This window comes from Erinaceus europaeus, chromosome 23 (assembly GCF_950295315.1).
Source record: "Erinaceus europaeus chromosome 23, mEriEur2.1, whole genome shotgun sequence".
In the NCBI taxonomy this organism is placed as follows: Eukaryota; Metazoa; Chordata; class Mammalia; order Eulipotyphla; family Erinaceidae; genus Erinaceus; species Erinaceus europaeus.
This window is the reverse complement of record NC_080184.1, coordinates 7,828,514-7,841,703: the sequence shown is the minus strand read 5'-3', so window position 1 is coordinate 7,841,703 and position 13,190 is coordinate 7,828,514. Positions and strand designations below refer to the sequence as shown.

The 13,190-nt window shown below is 39.0% G+C and overlaps 2 protein-coding genes across 3 annotated transcripts in view; one reads left to right on the top strand and one right to left on the bottom strand.

Moving 5' to 3' along the window:
- LOC132535583 (zinc finger protein 14-like) overlaps positions 1-12,547 on the top strand; it is a 178,921-nt gene extending 166,374 nt beyond the window's left edge. Inside the window, exons 6-7 of the mRNA XM_060182108.1 lie at positions 3,388-3,397; positions 10,914-12,547. Coding sequence (XP_060038091.1) covers positions 3,388-3,397; positions 10,914-12,303 — 1,400 coding nt within the window. The 3' untranslated portion in view covers positions 12,304-12,547. The remainder of the gene's footprint in view (positions 1-3,387; positions 3,398-10,913) is intronic.
- LOC103123871 (zinc finger protein 709-like) overlaps positions 1-13,190 on the bottom strand; it is a 236,158-nt gene that overhangs the window by 115,605 nt on the left and 107,363 nt on the right. The gene's annotated exons all lie outside the window — the stretch shown is intronic.

Below are 13,190 nucleotides of genomic sequence, written 5' to 3'. Positions count from 1 at the left end.
CTTCACTCTGGTACATGTCTGTGCTGGGGATTTAACTTGGGACTTCCTGCTTGAGAGTCTAAAGCTATATTACTGCACCACCTCCTGGACTACCTTCATCTTCAATTCTAATACATAGAAAAGCCCATTTGATACTGAAAGTCTATTAATGTGAAAAGATTAAATATTTAAATAGAGTGACATTTTTTATACATAGGAATGCACTAGCATTACAAACCAGACCTTGGGGCTGGGTGGTGGTGCACCTGGTTGAGTACATGTTACAGTGTGCAAGGATCTAGGTTCAAGCCCCTGATCCTCACCTGCTAGAGGATAGTTTTGTGAGTGGTGAAGTAGGGCTGTAAGGTGTCTCTCCCTCTATGTCCACCTTCCTCTCCATTTCTGGCTATCTCTATCAAATAAAGTTAATAAAAAATAAACAAGACTATCCATGTAGATAAGATGGAAATAATTGACTACTTGTACGTGAGAGAAAACCAGTGAAGATAAATCAGACCTTCCACCTTCTGCACGCCATAAAATCCTGGGTCCCTACTCCCAGAGGAATAAAGATAGGAGAGCTATCAAGGGATGGGATTGGATATGGGAGTTCTGGTGGTGGAAATTGTGTGGAATTGTACCCCTCTTACCCTATCTTCTCTCGTATGCTTCTCTCGTATATTTCTGCTGTCATCAGGTGTTTTAGCTTCCAAGATTGGGATTGATGACCTTTTTTTAACTTGGAAGCGTAGAGTTCTCATCTTTAAGAATTTATTTATTTATGAGAAACATAGAAGAGAGTGAAAGAACCAGACTTCACACTAGTACATGTGCTGTGGGGATTGAACTCAGGACCTCATGCTTGAGAGTTCTATGCTTTATCCACTGTTCCACCTCCCGGACCACTGGAACAACATTTTATTTCTTTTTAGCATATGTTTATGTTGAGATGATCTCATGAATGTTTTAAAATGCGGTACAAAGATGTGAATTTGCAAACTATACATTGATATTCTGTTTCTCAGGCTGGTCTAACACCATTTTTACTTGCTATACATAACAACAATCAGGAAATGATAGAATTTTTAATAAGCATGTGAGAAATTTACATGTATATGATTACATGCCAGCACCAATAAGGTGAATCCTGTGGGCGAGAGGCTTGTCTAATTCCCCTGGAAGCACAGAGGGTTGGTGAGTGCACTACTCTGCCTAATACAGTGAAGATTTATGAGGGAGAAGCTGCTTGGTTCCTTTAGACACAGGGAGCTGTAGGCCACACTCACCTACCTGAACACATGGAAACCTGGGGAGAAAGAGTGTCTCATAATTTTCACTATACAAGTCTCTCACTTCTTTGGTTAGGTTTATTCCTAGATACTTTGTTTTTGTTACTACAGTAAAAAGAGTTGATCTGGACGAAAGAAGTTCCTTTGCCATGTCTACTGCAAGAATGAAGACCATTCTCAGCAACCAGACTTGTTGACATTCCAGAGAATGTCAACGTCTCTCTGAAGGGTCTCACGGTCACCTTGAAGGGCCCCAGTGGCTCCCTGTGGAGGGACTTCAACCACATCAATGTAGAGCTCAGTCTCCTCAGAAAGAAAAAGAAGCAGCTCCGATTTGACAAATGTTGGGGAAATAGTAAGGAACTGGCTAGTGTTCGCACTATCTGCAGCCATATACAGAGCATGATCAAGGGAGAGACCACTGACTCAAGGATGTGGCCTTAGAATTGTCTCAGGAGTGAATCAGGTGGTAGCACAGTGGGTTAAGCACACGTAGCACAAAGCACAAGGAACAGCTTAAGGATTCCTGTTTCAGACCTCAGCTCCCCACCTGCAGGGTAGTCACTTCACAAGTTGTGAAGCAGATCTCAAGGTGTCTTATCTTTTTTCTCCCTCTCTCTGTCTTCCCCTCTTCTCTCCATTTCTCTTTGTGCTATCCAACAATGATGGCATTAGCAATAATAATAATAACTACAATAAACAAGGACAACAAATGGGAAAATAAGTACTAAACAAAGAAAAAATAATAATTGTCTTAGGAAGAGTGATAGTATCTGGACCTGGCAAGACAGATTTTGCACCCATGAGATGTTACAAAACTATGGGGACCTGCTCTTAGGTGAGGAGATTTTAAAAGGAATACTACTATATATATGACCAGCTTTATACATAGATTTGGAAAATTTTGCAAAACTTAATTCATATTCCACGCTGGGCACAGCAGCTGCACCAAGCACCCGGGGTGCGTGGTCACAGAGCTGCGCCTCATAGGGCCAAGCAGCACGGAAGAGAGCGAGCAGGAGAAAGCTAACTGGGTGAGGAAGCTGATGGAACTGTAGGTTTTTAACAACTGAAGCTTCTAGATTACTCAAGAGAAAGCTTTGCCAGCCATTTCTGGCTTTAAGGGTTCTCCAGGCACAGCCCCTATAGAAGTTGATAGGACAGCATTGCTGTCACTTAGAAATCTCTGCTTTCGATTGGGTGTGAACATTATCCAATCAGAAGAGTAGTTGTGTGTGGCAAGGGCTTCACCCAATTAAACTCTGAGACAGTGGACATGGACCAATGTGGGTTGTTGGTGGGCGGTGCTCCAAAGTGAAAACCGACACTGCAGGAAGTAAGAGACACTAGCAATGGATCCTGTGATTCTGGGACACCGCTTTTCGCTACTTTTCTCTGGTTGCTGCTCTCATCTCCTGCTGATTTGGACGTTCGAGAGGAGACTTCAGTAAGTTCAGACTGGACGGGATATTGTGAGTGTGGATCATTGAGGCTGAGATTGGGAGGGTTGGTGCAAAGCACAAGGACCAGCATAAGGATCCCAGTTCAAACCCCGGCTCCCCACCTGCAGGGGAGTCGCTTCACAGGCGGTGAAGCAGGTCTGCAGGTGTCTATCTTTCCCCCTCTCTGTCTTCCCCTCCTCTCTCCATTTCTCTCTGTCCTATCCAACAACAACGACATCAATAATAACTACAACAATAAAACAACAAGGGCAACAAAAGGGAATAAATAAATAAATAAAATAAAAATAAATTAAAAAGAACAAGGGCAACAAAGTGGAAAATAAATATGTATTAAAAAATAATATGCTGGGGAGCAGCCGTATGTCTGGGCCTCTCCCTGGTCAATCCACCATCACCACCTTCCACCAGGACTGGATTCCTCTTGAGCTGTCCTGATTCTGTGTGGGGTGTTACACAGTGTGCTCTATGGAAAAGGAGGTGGATCGCCATTCTTCTTTTTTTCCTCCTTTTAAACTTTAAAAAATTATTTTTATTTATTTATTGGTTAGAGACAGTCAGAAATAGAGAGGGAAGTGGGGTGGGGGGGCTATAGAGGGAGTGAGACAGAAAGGCCCCTGCAGTACTGCTTTAATATCATAAAAGTGAACTATGAGGAGTCGGGCGGTAGCACAGCAGGTTAAATACAGGTGGCACAAAGCGTAAGGACCAGGTTTGAACCCCCAGCTCTGTCCTACCCAACAACGATGACATCAATAACAACAACAACAGGGCAACAAAAGGGAAAATAAATATTAAAAAGTAATTGTTAAAAAGTGCACTATGATTTTTCTCCCATATTTCTCTTTGTTCATATGTGTAACTAGAGGTTCTATAGATCGTTTATGCATTTGAAGTTGGAGAACTTTGTGTCATTGATAGGAAAGTGTCAAGAAATCTTTTGGGATCTGCTTCTTTAAACACTGTGGCTGAGGTTCCCAGCACAATGCCTGTAGGAATGGAGCAGGTGATTATCTGCAGCACTAACAAGGATGTTGTTAAGATACTAAGTCATGCGTACCCCCATAGAGTCTTAAAAGTGTTTTTTTTTTCATAGCACAGAGAGAAAGCTAGAGGGGAGGAAAGAAAGATAGACACTTGCAGATCTGCTTCACTGCTTCTATGAAGCGAGTCCTCTACAGGTGGGGAGATGGTGGCTTGAACCAGGATCCTTAAGCTGCTCCTTGGGCTTTGTGCCACCTATGTAACCCATTGTGCTAGAGTAAACATTTACATCTAATACCAAGTCAATTAAAGACAACCCATTGTTTTTTTTGTTTTTTTTTTTTGTGTGTGTGTGTGTGTGTGTGTGTGTGTGTGTGTGTGTGTGTGTGTTTGATTGATTGATTTATAGCCCCTAGGGTTATTCCTGGGGCTTTATTCCATCACTACAAATCCACTTCTCCTGGAGGCCATTTCTACCATTTTGTTACCCTTGTTGTGATTTTTATTGTTATTATTGCTATTGTTGGACAGGTCCAAGAGAAATTGGGAGAAGAGGGGAAGATACAAAGGGGAAGAAAAAGATATCGGTAAATCTGCTTCAGTGCTTATGAATTTCCCTGCACGTGGGGAGTGGGGACTTGATCTGGGATCCTAAAGCCTGTTCTTGCACTATGCAGCATACGCATTTAAAAAGCCATGACAGTCTTTGTGACCTCTGCCCATATCTTAGTCCTTGTATGCATACCTGTGAAACATTTTTGCTAAACTTTTCTTTATGTATGAATGGGAAATCTTTATTTTAATATTTAGTTATATTCCCTTTTGTTTCCCTTTTTTATTATTATTGTTGTTACTAATGTCATTGTTGTTAGGACAAAGAGAAATGGAGAGAGGAGGATCAAACAGAGAGGGGGAGAGAAAGATATACACCACAGACCTGCTTCACTGCCTGTGAAGCGACTCCCATGCAGGTGAGGAGCCAGGGGCTCTAACCCGGATATTTATGTCATCCTTGCGCTTCTTTCCATGTGGCTTAACCTCTTGCCCAACTCCCAAAAGGGAAATATTACAACACATCAGAGCCCAGGAGCTTTTGGTGTTAACTAATTCTGGAACTGGTGTGCCAGATATAAAAACTGTTTGCCAGTAATCCCTAGGTGTCCTGACTTTGTTTACCAATTCCCAGTTTTACATTCCCTGCAGGTGTAGTGCTTGCTGTCAAGCCAAGAGGCCTGGCTTGTGCAGTTAAATCACAGTCTGAAGATACTGCTTCTTTTCATTTTCTGGCCTGAAAAGAAATTGAGAGAAAGAGGGAGAAATGACACTTTCTCAGGTAAATGACATATGCCAGATCTGATTCTTTTTCCTCCTGACTAAGTTATATTTTAATTTACACATGCATTTTCTGTTATGAATGTTCATTTCACTGTTTCTGATTTGCCTGAATATTTACTCAAAAACTTATTTTGTCACCAGTCTTTGCTGCCATGATATATAGATACAGATATTAGGTAGATATGACAAAAAGAGAGGAGGGAGGGAAAGTGAACAAGAAACACCGCAGTACTGTTCCTCCATTGAACCTGGAATGTGTGCTTTCTACTGTGTGTGCCACCATGAAGATCCTGTTACAGATTTTTTTGAGTTTCATGCCCAGATATTGAGTTTCAATCCCTCACACCACACAGAGATGTGAAGAGAGAAACTTCATTAGTGATACTCCGGTTTCTTTCCCTTTTCTTTCCCTCATGCTCTGTAGGAAATAAATAAAATTATTCCACTAAGATAAATGAAGTTCATCAGAACGTACCTACTTATACCCAAAGCCTTTTATTCCTTTCTACCCAAGCACTCTGTATACTATGAAAATACTTATCTTGATGGGTACACCCAGTTAGGCATATAGGTTACCATGGGAAAGAACCCAGTTTCAAGTTCTGTTCTCCACCATGATTGGGGGGGGGTACTTAATAAGAAGCCAGGTAGGTCTTCAGGAGTCTGTCTTTCTCTCTCCCTCTATATCTGTCCCATTCCCTCTCAATTTATATCAGTCATATTCAATTACAAACAGACAAACAGGAGAAATGAAATAAAATCTCGGCCTAGAGCCATAGATTGTAGTGCTGGCACCAATTCCCAGCAATAACTCTGATGGTAGGGGGAAAGCTCTCATCTAATTGTGGCATGCAACAATGGAAAACGCTTTCTTTTCACAGCTTGAATTAAGGCCATTATTACAATATTTCTATTGAGTAAGGTGTCTGTACTGCTACGTTAGATTGTTCACATAATTCACTGCCCAGACCCAAGAAATTAATGTAATGTGGTACCATTATTCATGGGTTTGAAAAAATTGAAAGTGATATGCAAAACATGTTAGGAAGACTTGTCCCATTCTATTTCTTCATTTCTTTTATTAACATTTTTATTTACCCAAGGTACTGCCTTGTACGAATGTATTTTCACCTTTCCTGGGCGACCTGTTTATTGAGAGATAGCACAGGTCTTGAGCTCCTCTCTTGCTGTGGTGCTATGTGCTTCCAGGTCTGGAATCTGGGTCTTATCCATGACAAGGCACACTTTCAAACTGGTGAAATCTCTCTTTGGCCCTCTCCTTTTAATTAATTATTTTTATTGGTGATTATTATAATATTGATACTAAAATTATAATGTATCCAGTGCATACAAGTCCACAGTGTTCTCACCACCAGAGTTTTGTGTCCTTCATTGACAGGTAACTGCAGTGATTCTACCAGATATGGGTTGAATGTTACTTCCACAAATATATAATTTTGACTATGGCCCTTGTCTTCCTTTCTAAGTATCACCTATACCAATAACTACTTCTGAGTGGCATTGCTTTTTTCCTCTTTTCTTTCATTGTCCTGATAGAATTATATTTCAGAACCTTCTAGTCATATTTCCCTAACATTTTCCCCCTCTGGGAGTGTGGACAAAAACTGTGCATGTGGTGCAGAAGGTGGGAGTTCTGATTTTTGCAATTGCTTCTCTGCTGGACATGGACATTGGCACTTTTGATCTATACCCCCAGCCTGTTTGTTTCTTTCCCTACAAAGGTAGAGTTCAGCAGAGTTGTAGTTCTAGGTCACATTGATGAAGTCATCTATCCAGAGTATTCAAGATGGAATCATAGCATCTGCAACCTGGTGACTGAAAGACAGTAAGACATAAAGCAAAATAAAATGTTTAGTAAACAGGAACCAGAAAGTAAGATTAGAGCAGATTAGAATAGGAATTTTAAAGTATAATGAAGCTATGTAGTCTTCTTTAGGTATTTTCCTATGGGCCCATGATTTGAGTGATTTTTGCTTGAGCTTGATAGTAACATAAAGATGGACTAAAAATATTATTTGGGAAGATGGCATCAGAGTTGAGAATAAAACTAGAAAACTGGATTAAGGTAGAGAGTAGTTCCCAAACATGATAGTAGTGACCAGTAATGGTGGAGAGATATTAGAGGTCTTGGCTCATCATATTTATGGGGAAATCCAAGAATTCCCTGACTAATGGTTCTCTCCTTTTATCTAATTTTATTTATTCAATTTTAAGAAGCAAGTATGCTTTTTTTCTCTCTCACAAATTGATGTTCTTATTTTTGGATCCAATTCTAGACAATAATTATGTGCACTTACTTGGAAGTTGTCCTGTAGTGTCAGTCATGTGTCTTCCTTTTTAAAAAAATTTTTTATAGAATGGAAATATTGACCAGAGTATGGGATACAAGGGGTACATTTCCACACAATTCCTATCCCCACAACTCCATATTCAATCCCCTCCCTTGATAGCTTCCCTATGCTTTATCCCTCAGGGAGGATAGAACCAGGATCACAGTGGGGTGCAGAACGTGGAAATAGTGGCTTCTGTAATTGCTTCCCCACTGAATATGGGTGCCTTCCATTGTTTTAAGCCACAAACTGACCTTCAATTTAAGTCATTTTTAAAAGTTTTTTTTTTTCCTTTTTTAATTACATCTATTTATTGCTTTTTTTGCCATGTGCATGGTCCTCATTCAAGCCAGATCTCTACCACACTGGAGCTTCAGTGCTGGGTATCTTTCATCTTTATTTTTTCCTTCCTAAAATTATAACATGGAGCTCTAAAAGCCTCAGTGATGAAAACATAAAAAGGTAAAGAAATTAAATTGTTCACTGACTGCTCTCCCAATCCTGGTTTAGTTATGCTTGGAGATGTTTCTACACCCTTCCAAGCACACTTCATAGTAACATCACTCATGTGATTGCAGGGACTGGGTTTAGGACTTGATGACAGCACAAAGATTTAATCACTGTACCAGTTAGTGTATCACATTATAGACCATGTGAGTAAGGTATTTGGTACGTTTGGTGATGAGACAATCACTGACTTCATAAAGTAGATCATGGTTGTCTAATCAACTGTCAGTATGAAGTGTTTTCTCATATAAATAAATACACTGTATGTTTTAGTGCTTGGTGACCTATGAAGATGTAAAAGTGATATTCACTCAAGAAGAGTGGGCACTATTAAATTCTCCAGAGAAGAAACTCTACAGAAATGTGATGTGGGAAAACTTTAGAAACATTCTGTTGATAGGTAATTATGATATTCATTCATTTCTCAATGAAAAGATATATTTTTTCCATTGTTCACCAACGTATGCGGAGACATGGTTAAGTGAAAGGGGCGTTATTGTGATTGTGACTCATGAGGGATGAAAAATTCAGTATATTTGTATCCTTTCTAATATCTTTTTTGTTTTTAGGAAAGTTACAAGGGGATCATTCCATCAAAGAAAAATATAATGACCAAGGAAGTAAAAGGTTTGAATCTCATTCATAATAAAATATACTGTCCTACCCAGAAAGCTACTGTGAACTTCTCTGTGATTTGTTACCTTCATGATTTCCCTAAGTGAATGGACCCTTTTGGGTTCCTAAGTGTGTGCTCTCTAGTATTTGAGTTATTGCTTGATTCATAGCAATTGCTATAATACAATGATTTTTATAACAGTTATTTTTTTATATTTATTTATTTAATTATTTTCTTTTGTTGCCCTTTTTATTGTTGTAGTTGTTGTTATGCATGTAATTGTTATTGCATAGGACAGAGATAAATGGAGAGAGATGGGGAAGATAGATTCCTACAGACCTCCTTCATTGCCTGTGAAATGAGTCCCCTGCCGGTGGTGAGCTGGGGGCTCAAACCCGGACCCTTATACTGGTCTTTGCACTTTGTGCCATGTGTGCTTAATCCACTGCACTACTGCCTGACTCCCTATAAAACAATGTTTTTAAAATAAAGAGAATTTATAATGACTGATATAAACAGATAATTCTTAAAGTACTTCTTAAAAAAAGATGACATGAATAGCTTATGGAATAGTTGGTAATTGACTCAAATAATGATGGATGTGATGTATAAGCCTGAGGTTCTCATTTAAATCATTGTCAGTACATGTACGAAAATGGTGTTCTTGATTATCATTTCTTTCCACTTCGGGATAAAATTTCTAACACAGATAAGAAAGAAATGGAAACTTAGAAATAAGGCAGAGGGGAGTCAGGTGGGTAGTGTAGTGGGTTAAGCTTACATGGTGCAAAGTACAAGGACTGGCTTGAGTATCCTGATTTGAACCCCTGGCTCCCCACCTGCAGGGAGTTGCTATACAAGCAGTAAAGCAGGTCTGCAGGTGTTTTTCTCTCCCCCTCTCTGTCTTCCCCTCCTCTCTCCATTTATCTCTGTCCTATAAAACGATGATATTAATAAAAACAATGTGATATTAATAAAAACAATGATGATATTAATAAAAACAATAATAATAACTAAAGCAATAATAAAGGCAACAAGAAGGAAAAAAATATAAAAACATAATAAGACAGAGAAACTCAGTGTTTACAAAGTAGTACACTTGGAAACATTAAGCATATGTCCCTTCTATGAATATCTATGTTTTTATAATATTGAGTGTTTTAATAGAAAACTTAGTGATTTCAATAAAAAACTTCAGCACAGGGAGATGGGCAGTAGCGCAGCAGGTTAAGCTCACATGGTGCAAAGCACAAGTACCAGCATAAGGATCCTGGTTTGAGGCCCTGGCTCCACACCTGCGGGAAGTCACTTCACAAGCAGTGAAGCAGATCTGCAGGTGTCTATCTTTCACTTCCCCACATCTCTCTGTTCTCTCTGTCCTGACCAACAACAGTGGCATCAATAACAACAACAACAATAACTACTACAACAATAAAAAACAACAAGGGCAACAAAAGGGAATAAATAAATAAATATTTTTTAAAAATAAAAAAAATTGAACACAAAGATAAAATTGCCATTGACAAATGTACTTCAATTAATAAATACAGTATTGGAGTTAGGCGGTAGCACAGTGGGTCAAGCACATGTGGCACAAAGCACAAAAACTGGTATATGAATCCTGGTATGAGCTCCTGACACCCCACTTGCAGGGGAGTCGCTTCACGAGTGGTGATGGAGGTCTACAGGTGTCTATCTCTCTTTCCCCCTCTCTGTCTTCCTCTCATCTCTCTACTTCTCTCTGTCCTATCCAGCAACAATGACAAAATTAACTGCAACAATAAAACCAACAAGGACAATAAAAGGGAATAAATGAATGAATAAATAAAATATTTTTAATAAATAAAATAAATAAATATTGCTGTCAGTATATTATTGGTTGTGGTTTAACTCACTTATGTATTATACTATTTAGTAATTAACAGCTTTTTTGAGTTTTTTTTCTTTTTAACTATAAGAGCCTTTATATAATTTTAATTTATTATTATTATTTTGTCAGTATAAACATTTTTAGTCAACTGTATTGATAATGTGTATGAATTTTGGTCATTTATGTATAATAATGACCTGCATTTTCTTCATAAAATTTCATTTTTTTCATTACAAAATCACTAAGTAAATTCTCACTGTTTTCTAGTAATATAGTGAAAATCTCTGAGGCCAAAGAACAAAGTCAAAATGGTGAGAAACCTCAAGAATGTGAAGTATACAACAAAGTATTCAGTCAGCTTAAAAAACAGAAAAGAATTCCTGTTGGAAAGAAAGCTTATCAATGTAAGCAATGTAGTAAAACATTCAGTCAACCCGGTGATCTCTGGAGACATAAAAAAACTCACAGTGGAGGGAAACTCTATGAATGTAAACAATGTAGGAAAACATTCAGTTTTTCCAGTAAACTTCAGACACATGAAAGAACGCACAGTGGAGAGAAGCCCTATGAATGTAAACAGTGTAGTAAAGCATTCAGTGTTTCCAGTTCTCTTCGGACACATGAAAGAATCCACAGTGGAGAGAAACCCTATGAATGTAAACAATGTAGTAAAGCCTTCAGTGTTTCCAGTTCTCTTCGGATACATGAAAGAATCCACAGTGGAGAGAAACCCTATGAATGTAAACAATGTAGGAAAACATTCAGTTGTTCCAGTAAACTTCAGACACATGAAAGAACGCACAGTGGAGAGAAGCCCTATGAATGTAAACAATGTAGTAAAGCATTCAGTGTTTCCAGTTCTCTTCGGATACATGAAAGAATCCACAGTGGAGAGAAACCCTATGAATGTAAACAGTGTAGTAAAGCCTTCAGTGTTTCCAGTTCTCTTCGGACACATGAAAGAATCCACAGTGGAGAGAAACCCTATGAATGTAAACAATGTAGTAAAGCATTCAGTGTTTCCAGTTCTCTTCGGATACATGAAAGAATCCACAGTGGAGAGAAACCCTATGAATGTAAACAATGTAGGAAAACATTCAGTTGTTCCAGTAAACTTCAGACACATGAAAGAACGCACAGTGGAGAGAAGCCCTATGAATGTAAACAATGTAGTAAAGCATTCAGTGTTTCCAGTTCTCTTCGGATACATGAAAGAATCCACAGTGGAGAGAAACCCTATGAATGTAAACAGTGTAGTAAAGCATTCAGTGTTTCCAGTTCTCTTCAGATACATGAAAGAATCCACAGTGGAGACAAACCCTATGAATGTAAACAGTGTAAGAAAACATTCAGACTATCCAGTTATCTTCGGACACATGAAAGAACACATAGTGGAGAGAAACCCTATGAATGTAAACAGTGTAGTAAAGCCTTCAGTGTTTCCAGTTCTCTTCAGATACATGAAAGAATCCACAGTGGAGAGAAGCCCTATGAATGTAAACAGTGTAGGAAAACATTCACACGATCCTGTCATCTTCAGATACATGAAAGAACGCATAGTGGAGAGAAGCCCTATGAATGTCAACACTGTAGGAAAACATTCAGTCGTTACAGTAATCTTTGGAAACATAAAAGAACTCACAGTGGAGAGAAACTCTATGAATGTAAACAATGTAGGAAAGCATTCAGTTGTTCCAGTTATCTTCGGTCACATGAAAGAACTCACAGTGGAGAGAAGCCCTATGAATGTAAACAGTGTAGGAAAACATTCACACGATCCTATCATCTTCGGATACATGAAAGAACGCACAGTGGAGAGAAGCCCTATGAATGTAAGCAGTGTAATAAGACATTCAGTCAATCCAGTCATCTTCGGACACATAAAAGAACTCACAGTGGAGAGAATGTCTAGGAATCGAAACAATGTAGTAAAGCCTTTGGTGATTCCTCTACTCATCAGGTACTTGAACTCACATGGAGAGCAAGCCTATGAATATAGATGATGCAGTGGAACATTCAGTCATTTCAGTCATCTTTAATCACAAGAAATAATGCACAGTGGAGAGAAACCCTAGTAATGTAATATAGACAATACAGAAAACCTTTCAGTTCTTCCACTACTCATAGAGCATATGGAAATAAGCCCAGTGTTACTTAAACAGTGACCTTGGTAATCTTCAGTCACATGAAAGCGCTCACAGTACAGAGAAAACATTAAGTAAAATTTTAAAAATAATTAGAGATCATATTTTCTTTTTTTTAATTATTATTTACTCCCTTTTGTTGCCCTTGTTGTTTTATTGTTGTAGTTATTATTAATGTCGTTGTTGTTGGATAGGACAAAGAGAAATGGAGAGAGGAGGAAAAGACAGAGAGGGAGAGAAAGATAGACACCTGCAGACCTGTATCACCACCTGTGAAGTGATGCCCTTGCAGGTGGGGAGCTGGGGACTCGAACTGGGACCCATACACCAGTCCTTGCGCTTTGCACACCACATTCACTTAACCCACTGCACTACCGCCCAAATCCCAAGATCATATTTTCTTTTTTTTTTTTTTTCCCTCCTCCAGGGTTATTGCTGGGCTCGGTGCCTGCACCATGAATCCACCGCTCCTAGAGGCCATTTTTTCCCCTTTTGTTGCCCTTGTTGTAGCTTCATTGTGGTTATTATTATTGCCCTTGTTGACGCAATTCGTTGTTAGATAGGACAGAGAGAAATGGAGAGAGGAGGGGAAGACAGAGAAGGGGAGAGAAAGATAGACACCTGCAGACCTGCTTCACCACCTGTGAAGCGACTC